At 42.0% G+C, this 15,507-nt stretch overlaps 1 protein-coding gene across 1 annotated transcript; it reads left to right on the top strand.

Moving 5' to 3' along the window:
• Positions 1-18: 18 nt before the first annotated feature.
• wdr20b (WD repeat domain 20b) lies at positions 19-8,206 on the top strand. The gene is made up of 4 exons (XM_030047175.1): positions 19-312; positions 4,300-4,482; positions 4,685-6,076; positions 6,351-8,206. The coding sequence occupies exons 1-4, from the start codon at positions 64-66 to the stop codon at positions 6,399-6,401; spliced, it is 1,875 nt and encodes a 624-aa protein (XP_029903035.1). The 5' UTR covers positions 19-63; the 3' UTR covers positions 6,402-8,206.
• The last annotated feature ends 7,301 nt before the right edge of the window (positions 8,207-15,507 follow it).

The raw sequence follows: 15,507 nt of genomic DNA, 5'->3' as shown, positions 1-15,507 counted from the left end.
GGAGAAACGCATGCGCTGTCGGTAACATCCGGGGTTTGGACAGGATGAACGCCAATTTCCAAGATGGCGGCGGAGGGAGGAGGGAAGGAGATGAACGAAATTAAAACTCAATTCACTACACGAGAAGGCGTCTATAAACTCCTCACTCACTCCGAATACAGCCGCCCAAACAGGGTGCCTTTTAACTCGCAGGGCTCCAACCCCGTAAAAGTCTCCTTCGTCAACGTGAACGACCAGTCCGGTAACGGCGACAGAATCTGTTTCAATGTGGGCCGGGAACTGTACTTTTATATCTACAAAGGCGTGAGAAAGGTAAACAGCGTCAAGTCCGGCAACAAAAGCCTGCCTCGTCCATGGGCAGCTCATGGACACCGTGAGACGTGCTGCATTGTGGCTGTCAGTCTCTTTGCTTGTGTTATTGAAGTGCGCAGATTTCCAGACAAGGCCATGTAGCGTTAGCTGACCTGGCTAACTTAGTTATTAGCATCCCAAGCTAGCATCGCCACTGTTTCTTTTCTGCTCGGATGGAGATGTGTGCACCTCAAATTCCAGCAGTCACTCGATTTAAACTGTCAGTCAGTGCTAACCTGGCCGCTGGGATATGAATTACTCTGGAGAAATGATGAATGAGTTGCTCGTGGGAAAAGTGCAATCTTTAACCTTGGACGTGTGAGAAATGGCTTGTCATGAGTTGTGTCATGATGTTGACGTCCCGTGTCTTAGAGGTGAAACTGCTGACATGAATTATTGCACGCATGGCAACTTGGCTAATAAAGGTAATCCTTGTTCATTACTTTATGCTGGTCTCTTTGGCAAGTTACCAGAGCGCTCTCCAGCATTGCCTCTTTGAGTTTTGTCACAGAGGTAAAGATATTTAGCGTCTGTTGATGTTGTTGTGGAGATGAGGCGTGTTTGTTGTTGGTGATGTAATGATGAGTGCACTCCTATGGCCTGCTTTGAGTGTGATGTAATGTGGAAGCAGTGGTTGGTTGTACACACTGTCAGTGTCATTGCAGCAAGCCACTTGGGTCTACACAGTGGTGGTGATAATAACATTGATGATGATGATGATGATGATGTAGTTGTCCCTAGAACAGCTGCAGCTGGTGTAATCCAGCAATAACAGACTAGCTACCTAATGACAGTTAAGATGAGGGGTGTAGTAGGGCTGCATGGTATGGGCAAAATTTCACACCTTGATATTTATACCAAATATCTTGATAGCAATAACATATGACTATGGGTTCACATGTAGCAACAGTGAAATTTGAGCATTCTTCAAAAAAAACAGTAAAACAACACCAAATGGACATAGATAATGCAGATACTCCACAATATATATATATGTATATATATATTTTTTTTTTTTGACCAAAACAGACCAATCTCTGTCTTAGGTTGACTCTAACCCTAAATTTGATATTGTCCATATTGCTGCCTTTTGAGATATTCATATTTAGATAACAAGTTTTTAACAATATATCGCTGAGCCCTAGTGTGTAGTCCCATTATTCCCCACCTATTCCCCACTACTCCATTCCTATGCAAGATATCATTTGTAATTTCTCAGAATCACGCAAAAGGGTATGAGTGATTAGAGGGAGTTTAGCAGTTATACTACTTGTAGATTTCCTCTTTAAAGTTGGTGTCAAACCAGTCAAAGAACAGGAAAAACAGAGGATTGTAATTTTAGAAAGGAGATAGCAATTCTTTTGGAAAGAAGTCCTGCACTGCTACATTGGTGGTTGATACAGCCAAGCCACATTCCTGGGCAGTGATGACTGGACTGAAGGTTTTATTCATGGTCTGTAATTCAGTGAAGCAGCAGAGCAGAAGAGAGCACATCAAAAAGCTTAAGAGAACTGGAGGTCCACTGGATCATTTTATGAGAAATGGTCTCGACAAGGATTGTCACATGATCGCGCTCTGTCATTCTCCTTTGATCTGACTCTAACACATTCCACTAAAGAGGGAACAGTCTTGCATTTTTTAGTGAGTAGGAAGCTCTCTATTGTGTCTCACAGGCCTCAGTGGCACGTGGAATCAAAACTTCAACCTCCAGACAGTGAATGGTAACAGGCTGGTAAAGCAGAAACTATACAGATCACAGCCAGAAGTTACACATAGCGTGTGTGCTGAAGTGAAGAATTGGGTCTGATTTCACTGTTTCCAGTTTCCAGAGTTTCCCACAGATTGCTGGGTTATTTGTGGTGGTTGCAGGCAGTGGTGGGAAGATGCACGGTTAGGTAGATAGATAGATTCTGTAACACTGGGGAAACTGCAATTTAAAATGCCATATACTGTTTGAGTTTGGAAAATGTCAGCTGTTTGTGGTTGGATTGTTTGGGTTGTTATGGGCTGGCAATAACACTGAATGATATGGTTAAAAAGATAATTTTGTGATTGATTTTACAGATGGTGCATTTGTGATATAATTCACAATTTTAGTAGGAGTGATAATTTGTGCATTATCTGTTTCATTTTCACTGAAAAAGTTATTAAAATGTTAGTGTGGTTTTTGCTAGTGTCTACCCAACAAACATGTTTTCTTACATCTGGAAAATAATTTGTAGGCCAGGGCATCTCTGTAGCACTGTACTAACACAATACTATGTTTTGTCTCATTTTAAATTGCTCCAAAAATTGCAGCCCCCGTGATATCAGTGAATATAACTGATAATATTTTGATTATTTGTGCAGCCCAGCTGGCACTAATATGGTCTGGTCTGCATGTTGGGAACAAAAGTGTTCAGACAGAATATGGATCTTCATGGATAACTGTAACATTTGTCTAAACTCATGCTCATTTTTTATGGCATAGATCAGTATGAGCACATTAGCTTTGCACATGGTCTGTTATGGAAAGGATATTTGTTGGAAAAAACAGTTGCAGGGTCAGGGTATATAACTAATTAATTTGCAGTGGGAGTTAGTCAACTTTTTGAGGGACATGGCCAGTCTTGATATGTATTAGCAGAAGAGTACTCATGGACTCACACTGGTCAAGTTGCGTGACTATAAAATTCAGTTTGAGTCAAGACGAAAAACATCCCCAGGCTGGCCAGTCTGTTCTTCGATTTGTATGATTGTGTCCTTTGCCACTGATTCTGTTATTGGACTGTCAACCAGTGAGTTGACCTACAAACTTAAACTGTCCCCACAGCAAGCAGTCCAGACACAGCATGTATTTGTGGTAATCACTGTCATGAGGCTTTTCATTTCCTGGCTAAACTGGGTTGGCAATGTACCATTCATGTCCAACACATCTGAACAAGAAAAAGAAATACAAGAAAAAGAATACCTAGCCCATCTTGGCTTGTTTTCCCCTGCAGTGGTTAAAGATTCTGCTTGCCTCTGCTTTAGAGAATTTTTTGTCACAGTTTGAGGTTTTTCTAAAAGGCTCTTGTCACAAATGGGACAGACTTAACAACAACATGGCACTTGGAACATCAAAGTCTGCCAAAGTTCCCAATTTCATTTAGAGCTGCCTCACTCTGACACATCCGTCAGCATTATAGTTGCATCCCTTCATGAGCTCTCTCCTTTCCGCCTATGATGCACCCAATTAGACCACAAGAGACCGGGAGGGATTTGCAGCAATAAAGCATCAAACTTTCATTTACATGTAACCCATCAGCATTGGTCTAATGCCATATACATGCATTTACTATATACGTATAGTGTTGTATTTGTTTGTTTTTTTGCCTGGATTTATGTTCTTACAGCACCACTTATAGCAGTAGCACCACATATGTGCCGGTGATAAATAGGGCCATAAACAGGAATTGAAAAGAAAGAAAATGAATTGTGGTCATTATGATGCTCATTCTGTAAGTTCAGTGCTCTCACTTGTGTGACATGCTGCAGCAAACCGGTTGACACCTTACCAAATGCTTTTTGATAGGCTCAACACAACCACGTTTTAATCTTGTAACAACTCAACAGAAATTTTGTTTTAATCAAGTTTTCTCATTGTATATTCCATGTGCCCTTAACCACCTGTTGGTAGACATAAGCACTGCAGGTTAACCTACATTTCCTTGTGGGGTTGCTCTTCCTCTCGCTTTGAGTAAATGACTTCCCATTTTCAGAACTCATCAGTGTCATACACCAAGAACAGTGTCTTTTGCCTCTTTTGAGACACCAACTATTAGTTGATAGCAGCCAACCATGCACTCGTAAAACTTGTCCTCTGGCAAATCCTCAGAGACTTGGTTGAGTTTAACTTTCAGAGGTGATTGTCTTTTCCTGTTGACTAAAGTTATTTTACTTTTCTCTTTGTATTTGTTATTGTTATAGGCCGCTGACCTTAGTAAGCCCATAGACAAGAGGATATACAAAGGAACGCAGCCCACGTGTCATGATTTCAACCCCCTCACAGCCACAGCGGAGAGCGTCTCCTTGCTTGTGGGCTTCTCAGCTGGCCAGGTGCAGCTCATCGACCCAATTAAGAAAGAAACCAGCAAGCTCTTCAACGAGGAGGTGGGTTCTCTTGACAAATAGCAAAAGATAGCACAGATAACTTGGAAGTTCATAAAATGGACTAGATATTTAATCATACATCAACATTAACATCAACAGCTGTGCATGTGAACATTTGCCAGTATTAAGCCATTTAATCCACCATCAGTAATATAGTGGATTTACTCTGACCAGTCTCTCTCTCATTCTGTATCCCCTCCAGAGACTGATAGACAAGTCACGGGTAACATGTGTGCGATGGGTTCCTGGCTCAGAGAGCCTGTTTCTGGTGGCTCACTCCAGCGGCAGCATGTACCTGTACAACGTGGAACATACCTGCGGCACAACACCCCCCCACTACCAGCTCCTGAAGCAAGGTGATAACTATGCTGTGCACACTTGCAAAAGCAAGTCAGCCCGCAACCCCTTACTCCGCTGGACGGTGGGTGAGGGAGCACTCAACGAGTTTGCTTTTTCCCCGGACGGCAAGTTTCTGGCTTGTGCCAGCCAGGATGGCTTCCTGCGGGTGTTTGGCTTTGATGCCGCTGAGCTCCATGGAACCATGAAGAGCTACTTTGGTGGCTTATTGTGCGTGTGCTGGAGCCCCGATGGACGATATATTGTGGCAGGAGGGGAGGACGACCTGGTGACAGTGTGGTCATTTTCAGACTGCAGGGTGATCGCACGGGGGCACGGCCACAAGTCGTGGGTGAGTGTGGTGGCATTTGACCACTGCACTACCAGTGTGGAGGATGGTGACCCCCCTGCTGAGTTCAGTGGTAGTGATGAGGACTTCCATGAGCAGATTCACTTTGGAGGGGGCAGAGACAGAGCCAACAGCGCTCACTCTCGGCTTTCTAAGAGGAACTCTACAGATGGTAGGCCTGTTAGTGTGACCTACCGCTTTGGTTCAGTGGGCCAGGATACCCAGCTGTGTCTGTGGGACCTTACAGAGGACATTCTTTTCCCACACCTTCCTCTCTCCCGCACCAGGACTCACACTAATGTTATGAGTGCCACAAGCCCTCCTGTCACTGGGCAAGCTACTACTGCTATCACCACCACCTCCAATCCCAGTGGCACCAATGGCAACAGTAGTGTAAGCAGTAGTAGCAGTAGTGGCAACCCAGCTAACTCCCTCCCCAGCACCCTGCCTCGGTCTAACAGCTTGCCACACTCCTCCAACCCAGCAGGGGGCAGCACCCCAAACAGTCACACTGGCAGCAGCAGCAACAGCAGTGCCAAGGGCAGCAGCATCATAGACAGTGCTTTCATCGCCACTGGCGTCAGCAAGTTTGCCACGTTGTCACTACATGACTCACGCAAAGAGCGACACGAAAAGGACCACAAGCGCAACCACAGTATGGGTCACATCAGCAGCAAGAGCAGCGACAAGCTTAACCAGCTGAGCTCTTCACGGACAGCAAAAGCCGACGCAGCTAAGACTCTGGGCACTACGCTGTGCCCACGCATGGAGGACGTGCCCCTGCTTGAGCCACTAGTGTGCAAGAAGATCGCTCACGAGAGACTCACTGTGTTAATCTTCCTGGAGGACTGTCTGGTCACAGCCTGTCAGGAGGGTTTCATTTGCACATGGGCTAGGCCAGGGAAAGTGGTGAGTGACAGACCTCTCACAGATTCTGTCGTTTGACACCACAAAACTAGCAAATGGTCTCAAATACAGGCCTGTGTTCCCTACATTCAGAAACTCTTATTGTCTGTGTGCAACTAGAGGTTGTTGTGATTCATACAGCACCCTCAGCATTTGGTTGGTTAATGCAACATCTCTTCTGACGATAAACTTCACAACCCATCTATATTGCCGCTTTTATGTTATTCAAATTACTGTCTTGTTATCAATGTGTCTCTGCCTGTCTGTCTTTCCGCAGGGATTACTATCATCTCAAACAACCCGGCCAACTCTCCCAGTGGAACAGTAGTATAGCCTCGGTGCTGGTGCTGCTAACAACAGCTCCATGCCACAGAGACAGGGATGACCAAGGCCAAGGCCCTGCAGCGCTGCACCTCACACCATCATCACTACCGTGTCATCTTCATTCCTATCACTACAGCCAATCGGACACTCTTTTTTGTTACCACTCATCCTGAGAAAACTGATGATGGCCAAGCCAGGGTAGAAACTAAACCCCATTGTGTAGGGGGGGAAACGGGGTGCTGTGGAAGTAAGAGGGCAAGCTTGAAATTGTCCAGGAGGTTTAGAGGAGAAGTTGGCTGGCTCTTTACTGTGTCCCATCTGTGGCCATATCAAGGCTTCATCTAGTCTGAAAATAAACACTAGTACCCTTTCCTTTGTGCCTGTAGATCTCAGAAGACCAGACAAGGTGTAAGCAGTATGGTCACAGCTCTACCTAACCTTTTGATGTGTGTGGGGACAATTTAGACATATTTGCTACACCTGCAATATCTTCTCCAGCTGTATTTGCAGAGAATAAAGGGAATAGGATGAGGGATCGTTTGGGAGTTGGTGCATCTCCCCACTGTGGCAACTTGTTCCATTTTCCCTCCTGGGCAGTCCCTTGTGCATCCACAGTCTCCCCCCTCATTCACAGCAAAGGAAGAGTGGAGCGTTTAGCTCCCTTCACAAAGTAAAGCTTTTAAACCTAATTGGAGGTATCACAGATTGAGTATTTTTGCACAGATTTTTGTTTTTCTTTCATTCGCTCTGTCTTGTTTTCTTGTTTTCCCATTCATTTTGTATTCATGATGACGGTGGAACACGAGGATTTTTTCAAAGACAGCTTTGGAAGCACTTGGGAAACAGCTTGTCATTACCCTCTGTCTCAACGCTGGATGCTGCAATCATAGTTTTTTTTTTTTTTTTTTTTTTTTTTTTTTAAATAAAAAAAAGAAAGTTGTTTGCACTTAATAGTTTGTTAGAGGAGAATGGCTTTACAATTTTGGAGTGTGTAAGGACTCCCTGACAAGGTTGTTGAAATATAAATAGAATTAAAAAACCTTTGTATCTATTGAACATTTATTTTAATATTGTTTCAGATTAAATGGGCTGTGTATTATATGTAAATATTGTACTTCAATGATTTATGGGTGAAATGATCATTATTACATTAGTTCAAAGATCCTCATTTCAGAAAATAGTGATATTTCTAATACAGAAAATATATACATAATATTAAATTGAATCTTGAATATGCAGGTTAAATGTTTCTTTTCTGTTGTACATAAAGAGAATTCAGGTGTATTTTTATTAATGAAATGTTTGGTATAGGAAACGTCTATGAAATCCTCTTATCTAACAGGTAGTGCTGAATGCTAGCAAGCCTGTCGCTGCAGATTTCCTTTACGACACAGGCAGGTAGGCGCAGACGCAGCGGTCTAATTCAGCCATCACTCAGAGCTCAGGTAAACCACAGGAAGACTAACGCTGGCATAGCTCCCTCACCCATTAGCACCAGGCCCATCCATCACCATCTGTGTGAATTCACTTTAACTAACGAACAAGACTGATCCAGTGTTGTTAACACGGCCGGGGCGTGGAATCTGTGACCCCTGTTATTAGTGAGTAATAACGACTGGACTAATGCTCAACTTGTGAACAGACAATAGACACTGTGTTGATTACAAATTCATAAATGTAAGTGCTTGATGATGGTATGAGTGCTTGAGGTGAGGGTGTTCTTGAAGCACCCACAAGGAAGATTGAGGATTTTATCAGTGGGAGCCTTTTTCCTCCATGTGACACCTATTAAAACAGCTTTGACAGACTTTACGTCTTTGACCTCAGCTCATTTGTTCACCACCCACAGCTGAACTGATGCATTATATTAAGGTAATTACAAGGCAAGTGAAATGTTAATTATGCAGTGGCTTTGGTATTTCACACACAAATATGTTGCCATGCTTGTATGCACAAACATGATTTCAGAAATCACTTACGTTGAGCCATCATTTCTCTGGCTGCTGAGATCCTCCTTGACCCAGAGGAGCAGGAATAGACTAGAATAGAATATAAATGCAGAGTGTATCTATGAATATGGTACAGAATAATGTTAGAAGAGAAATACTACCATTCACACCATTTTCAAAGAGCCCACTCTCCAAGCCATTTGGCCCGGCTATATACACTTGTCAATGACCAACTCAAAAAAAGCAGCTGGATTCCTGTCTTGTGGAGGAATCTCAGTTCATTCAGTGCTCACTATGATCATTACCATGATTTTAACATAATTCCATGTCTTTGGGGGTTGCATGAATTTTCTGTTACCCACAGGAAATCAAAAATCCAGCTCTGCAATTACTGATAAGATACTGATCTCAGACTGTATCACATCAGTGACATTTATCTGCATCAGCTCCCATGCCAAAGTGACTGGCCCTGAGGTTGTGTCACTTAAGGGGGAAATGAGGTTTCAGAGGCTTATCAGAGAACACTAATCAGGAAGCCAAACTGGAGCAACACAGGACTCAGTAGCCTGAATAAAAGTTAATTTGAAGACTCATGAATCAAGAGAAGCCTCATGTCAGGATGGAATTAAAGTGTAAACAATGGTTAATATAATCATAAGATGACAGACTGTGTCTGTGGTTCTGGGACAAGAGCGAATGTACACTGCATGTGGGCTAAATAAGGGAAGACACCGTGAATAAGGGCTGTGTGTGTGGGTCGGTGTGTATATGAGTGTGTGCATGTGCTTGAGTTATGTGGCTGTGATTAGGGCTTGTGAATGACAAGGAGGGTTGGGGAAAGCATACAGCTCACAGGGAGAGGAATGATCTGGAAGAATTGAATGTGAGGAACAATTCATCGAGGCTGTGTTAAAATAATAATAACTTTAAAAAATGACTAATTCAGAATTTGTGACAGATTGGGTCAACAAGACTGTTTGACTGCACCCACTAAGGAATAATCATAGCAGATTTATAATCTGTCTGGCCCCTAATATGTAACATTATCAATCACATTCTAAACCACTGCATCAAAAACCATTAGAGAACAAGGATCAAATGTAGATTTATGAATAAAGCAAAGACAGTGCCATAACATTGCTATTGGTAACATTGCTATTAATTATTTAAACATTGCCCACTAAGTCTTGTTGGTTTTTCTTCTCATCAGTAGGAGGCAGCAGTGGAACTACTAAAGCATACTAAAAGGTGGGCCATGTCTGATAAACCAGGATAATACTAGGACATATTATATCAAATACCTTAAAGTTGAAACAATAATGATGAAAAATACAAAACTATTTTACCTCTGGCAGACTTGAACGTTGCAGATTTGGCAGTAAATTAAAACAATTATACATGATCTGAATTTCAATCTTACTGAACACATAATAGTTTCTTGTGAATATGAAGATGAAAAAGATGAATATAAACTGTGAAAAGATTCACTTTGTTGTCAGTAAATACATAATTGGTGCTCTTACTACAAGGATGACTGCCAACCAGAACTACAACTAGTTGGATTTTTTTTTTTTAATAATTTGTATTTTATTTTATTTTGAGATGATAAATCATAAATAAACTCCATCATAAATTTAGTGAGTTAACTAGAAAGCAGTGCGTACAGATCTAAGCCAGATATATTCAGTGTTATTAACGCTGTGAACCTTTTTACGTAATGTTTTATAAGATGTATGACAGCAGACTGACTTGATGGATGACTGATTTCATCTGATCATATGAAACTGCGATGAAAAACAATTAAGCTACACAAGAAAAAAATCAAAGCTGAGGGGCATCAGAGGGAAACTTCATAAAAGCAGCTACTAAATGCAACGGTAAGATCTATATTTAATTAACTTTTGCTTTTTGCCATTCTTAATTTGACCTTGTTTTTAATTCATATGGACATGGATTCTTTTTTTTATTGCTTTTTGATTTTAGTTGTGTCTGCATTTAAAGTATGTAACATGATGATGATGAGGTTGAAAATTCCTTATTAGCTGTTTCCAGATTATTTTTTGTCCAAGATCTAATTGGCAATTCGATGATAATTACTTTAGGGGATCTTACATCATTATGAGAATTTGAGTACGTTTAACTTGTAACTGTCTGATTATCATTCACAAATGTAGTCAAAAAGAGGAATTTCTAGATGCTAATAAATGTTTTCTTTTCTGCTGTCAGTCTGATATAATAATATAATGAAGGTTCCTGTATTCTCCACCTTAACCAGGCAGGGAATCAGCAAAACCAGCTGGAGCCTGATACATCTTATAAGTACTGACCTCTGACCAACTTTGAAAGCAGATACTGTTTTGAATATCTATGTAACAGTTATTTAAAACCAACTGAGTCTGTAAAGGGCATTTCTGCTTTATTTGACAGTCACAGTAGAGAGAGACGGGAAAAGCAGGGGACAGAGAGGAGACGACATGCGGCAAAAAGGACCCGTGCCGGATTCAAACCCCAGGCTGCTGCGGCACAGATGCCCCAGATGCCCATTTCCGATACTCGCACATCCTAATCATTGTTATGAATGGCCTGGAGTGTATCCCAGCATGCTTGGGTGGAAGACGGGTTTGTGGGACTGAAAAGTATGACATCATGTTATTCAGTTGTTGGTGAAAACACTAACAGTGGGAGTTTCTTCTCCATGTATTTATGTAAAACATGTCAGTCAACCTCTCATTTTACATGTCTATCTCAGTAAATTCTTGTGTTCACACATTTGGTCAGCTGTTGTACACCACTGACTGATTTATTAAATCCATATCTATATATTTGTGTCTTAATAACTTATGTGGAAGCCTGGGTAGTGTGGCAGACACCAAGAGTCATAGACTTTTTCTCAACCCACAGAAGAGAATATGATCTTTCATCTGCACTTGAAACTAAAAAAAGAAGATCAAGCTGTAGTGTTGAGGTTTTCACGTCAACACTGATATGTGGGCTGTGTGTTGGAGAGCAAAACTATATATATGCAGCAGGCCAATGGTCGTCAGACTGCAGGTGAGCTGGTCTAGAGTGGGCTTGGTGACTTCCACAGCGAGGGGGCTGAGCTGAGGGCACGATGATGATGATGATGATGATGATGATGATGATGATGATGATGATGATGATGATGACTTTGCTAGTCTGTAAGGAAATTCTTTTTGCGTCAAGCCCTTCAACACTTTTGGGACAACCTCCATCAGCACCTCCTGGTGGCCGAGGAGGCGGGAGCCGGCCGCTGGATCAGAGGCTCACTGGAGGATACACACATCCAAAATAAACTGAAATACATTTCATTTCATCACACAGGCATCTCTACATGCTGTCACTGTGTAGTTTGAGTGATAACCTATTGCTGATCAATGTGACTTGCTGATCGCAGGCACTGTCAGACTTCAAATTTAGTGTCCCTCATCTTGCCACGCCTGAAACAAGAAAAGATGTTGATTTCAGATTTTTGTATATTTACAGGATAAATCTCATGTTATGTGTTTATTTACTCCAAGCTAAGTCTTTTCATGATAATGGTCTTACCAGCATGAGGACAGGCTGGACAATATCTTCCTCCTGCTCCTCAAGCGAGAACCTCCACAAGCTTCACATAGAAACAGAAACAACCAGAAAGGAAAGGTTTTCTTTAATTTTGCCCCAAAGCCTGCTCATTAAAAACAGATTAACCTTCCATTGGCAGAGTTAATGACAGGCTGAGTGGTGGCTTGTCTGTGTGGCTCACGTCTCCCCGAGAGTTGTCTTGCCCTCTCGGGCTCATTTATGCATAAACATGAGAGACACTTGACCAGAATTCATCAGGTGTTTTATTTTGCCGTGAGCCTGTAAGTGTTTATTACCTGCGGAAGATAATATTTCTTGTCCCATGCCGTCAACATTTCCGACGGCACTTGAAAGCAGCATGTTTACTTTGCATTTTGACTTTCATTTCCCCTTTAAAAACTAATTACTCATTAGACATTAGACATGTTTCCTGCCACTCTTCTACCATGCTCCTGTGGAGGAGCAGACCTGTCAAAAATAAATAAATGAATAATCACTTAGTTAATTAAACAAATAATTAAATTAAATATGCATTTAGTGTAATTAGTTGGAGACAGCCCCTACTGTGTTGAGACCCAAGTACTTCCACTCTTACAGCAGGCAAATTAGCCAACAGGGGGCAGTGTTGCTCTGACAAAATGGGAATTGTGTTCCAGCCAGCACTCCTCTATATTAAACTGGCTCGTGTTTGAATAACAGCAATCTCTTCATAAATGTGGGATGAAATAAAGGCTTTCCCTCTACATCATGTTATGTTGTTGTTGTTTTCTACACAAAGATATCTACTATTCAAAGAGGGAAATAAAAAAGCCCCTCCATCATTAGTGACTGTCTTAAAAGACAGCCAGCCACTGATTATATGGATAATGCTTTCACACTAAGAGCCTGTGGGGTCAGTGAGTATCCGCTGATGGAAAGCGTCACAGGCAGGCTGGAGGAGCCTGTGCATCCTGTCAGGGAGTCGCTCACCAGCTCTGACTGCCTCCCTGATGTCCCCTGGGCTGCACAAATCAATGCTGAATTAACACTGAGCGAGTATCAATCAGAATTTGTGTTTTGTAGCTGTCTCAGAGGGACGGCATAGATAAGTAAATCCAGGTAAGTGAAATATCACAGGTCAAGTCTCAGATGTGAAAATGAACACTTTTTTCTGCACAAAAGCTCCTATTGCTGTTTTGCTCCTGTTTTTTTAATCTCTATATTGATTACTGCAAAGTGTAATCTTCAAGTCAAATGCAGTAAATATTTCACAATCAGGCACATTAATTCATTATTTGCAAATCTTAGCATCTTCTCCAGCCAATCAAAACACTGTAGCTCAAGTAAATTCAGAGCCAGACCTGGAAAACAGTTGCGTTTATCTTGCGTCCTCGGGGAAATATGTCCCATTTGATAGGAATCCAATAGACTGAGAGAGAACCCCATTGCTTTTGTAAGGTCCTGCATTGCTCATCTTCTCCAAGTGAAGCAATTCCCCCGTGTGCATGCCTCTGTATTGACCCAGAGTTTTGTTTACCAAGCAATGTGTGCAGTGGCAGTGAAAGATTAATATACTGTGTCAGAGCTGAGAAATCTGAAAATGACATCCTTGTGTATACAACTGCCTTAGGTGAGGTTACGCTTGCAAGATTTATAAGCGAAATAATGACAAAATCTAACAGGAATGTTAATGGTCGGACCAAAGTGATTACATTCCCTAAAATAAAATTGCACTTTGAGCTTGTAAGATGAATTGCACTCAGGATACTACTCTCGATGAGGGATGTCCACTGAAAAGACAGGTCTAGAGTAGTTATGGAAATGAACCATTAATTAAAAGTCCAAAGGTACATTTATTTAACCTTTTGTTGAGACCAACAGTAAGTTGAGAAATATGTTGGGTCATGCTGGGAATTGGTGATAAATGCATGTCCCGGTACAGGGACTATACTTCGATGTGTTTGGTATTCAGTATAGAGTGTGGTGAATCTGGGATGCTGGACCACACTGTTGTGCCTTGTAGGGGTGCTGACACCCCCAGTGACATACCCACATTCACAATCAACCTTGTAGCATTTAGATTATGTGGCCGGTCAGCGTGCTGGCCCTGTAGATTTATAACACTGCAGCCTGATGTCCTCTATAATCACCATTTGTGTAGTGAAATTGCTCTTTTGACATCTGGATTGGGCCTCTGTATGCATGTTCAACCTCGTTTACAGCACACAGGATTGTTAAATCACATTGTGTCTTTTGGTATCTTGCAAAAGAATTATATCTAATGTCAAAACATATTTTATCTTGAGCAGTTACACAGCCTTTGAAGCTCCTCTCTCGGTCTGGATAATCTCAAACATTTATTCCTACTTTATCTGAGTAGATTTAGACGTCAGCAGATCATGATTCTTGCTTCATATAGAATAATTAAAGGACAGGACCGAAAATAAGGGAAATAAAAGGATGCTGAGGGAAGGGTTTGGGATGCACATCTTATTAACAATGCTTTTTGGCTGCAGCTCTAGGTTATACTCTTGGAATGTGGGAGCGCAGAGAAGCCTGTAAAGAGCAAACAATACAGACATAGTGTCTACTCTTGCACTTATTAATGTCGAGCAAGGATTAGGCCTGGGACTGTCTCAAGGCACATCACAAGCTCATAAGGGGAATATGGAAATATATGATAACTTTTTTGGTGATTTCAGCTAAAACCCCTGGCTGTTTAAAATCTCTAGTGTACAACAAAATCATTCTCGTCCTTACGCACAGGACATATAGTTGAAAATAAAAGTCCCTGTCCAAAATATCGCTTCCAAAAATGATTTTGTGTAATGGAGGGCAGTGTGTGGGTGCCTTCATTCTTGTGTCTCCAGATCTGAAAGTCAGTAAAGATCTCTCCCAAGTGAGCATTCCAGTTTCAAAGGCTCCGGCATCAGTAAACCATTAGTCACCAGGAATCATGAGCGCGGAGCCACTTCCTTCTCCTATTTTCTATTCTGAGCTGCCTTCCCCCTTGAGGTGCAGGTCCAATTATTGGGCCTTCACCGAGGGGGAAGCTACGCTCCTCACATGACATTAGCGCAGCAGCCCAGAGTCACATGTCTTCACGCTAGGCCACACTGCATTACGAATTTAAGTTCATAGCGAGGGAACTAAATGTGACTTTTAACCCTGCAGGAATTGAGGTCTGTGGTGCAGGAGATGTTTGTCCCAGATGAAGCTTTGTTGGGCCTCATCTTTAGTAACTGGTCAGCCCAGAACATTTTCAGGTTGTAAGTAAGCACTTAAGTGAGGATAAAACTTAACACCAAGTGTGTCACCTTAAATTCATGCAGTATTTAGGAACTCTGTTTTAAGACCAAAGTCTGCAAAAGGCCTACAGCACAGTGCGCCAGAGGAAGTATTTAATATGTATGGAGAGCCCAGTCAGCGATAGGTATGCAGTTATTCCAGATTTTCAACAGTGAGCAGGATTTGTTGTAAAACACTGCCTGAAGGGGCGGGGGAAATCAATGCAGCCTCTGAGAAGCCACCGAGCTTGGCCCTTAGCGGAAACCATCAATACTGAGCTGAACTCTAAACACTTAAAATGTAAATGCA

The sequence above is a fragment of the Myripristis murdjan genome, chromosome 24, assembly GCF_902150065.1.
Source record: "Myripristis murdjan chromosome 24, fMyrMur1.1, whole genome shotgun sequence".
NCBI classification, from domain to species: domain Eukaryota; kingdom Metazoa; phylum Chordata; class Actinopteri; order Holocentriformes; family Holocentridae; genus Myripristis; species Myripristis murdjan.
The sequence above is the reverse complement of the archived record's forward strand: the minus strand, read 5'-3'. Positions and strand labels throughout refer to the sequence as shown.

Bases quoted from the DNA above. Each gene is read 5' to 3' on its own strand.
- wdr20b (XM_030047175.1), top strand. From the start codon at position 64: ATGGCGGCGGAGGGAGGAGGGAAGGAGATGAACGAAATTAAAACTCAA. The intron at 313-4,299 runs GTAAACAGCGTC...TTATTGTTATAG, and splicing joins TCTACAAAGGCGTGAGAAAG to GCCGCTGACCTTAGTAAGCC. The intron at 6,077-6,350 runs GTGAGTGACAGA...GTCTTTCCGCAG, and splicing joins GGGCTAGGCCAGGGAAAGTG to GGATTACTATCATCTCAAAC.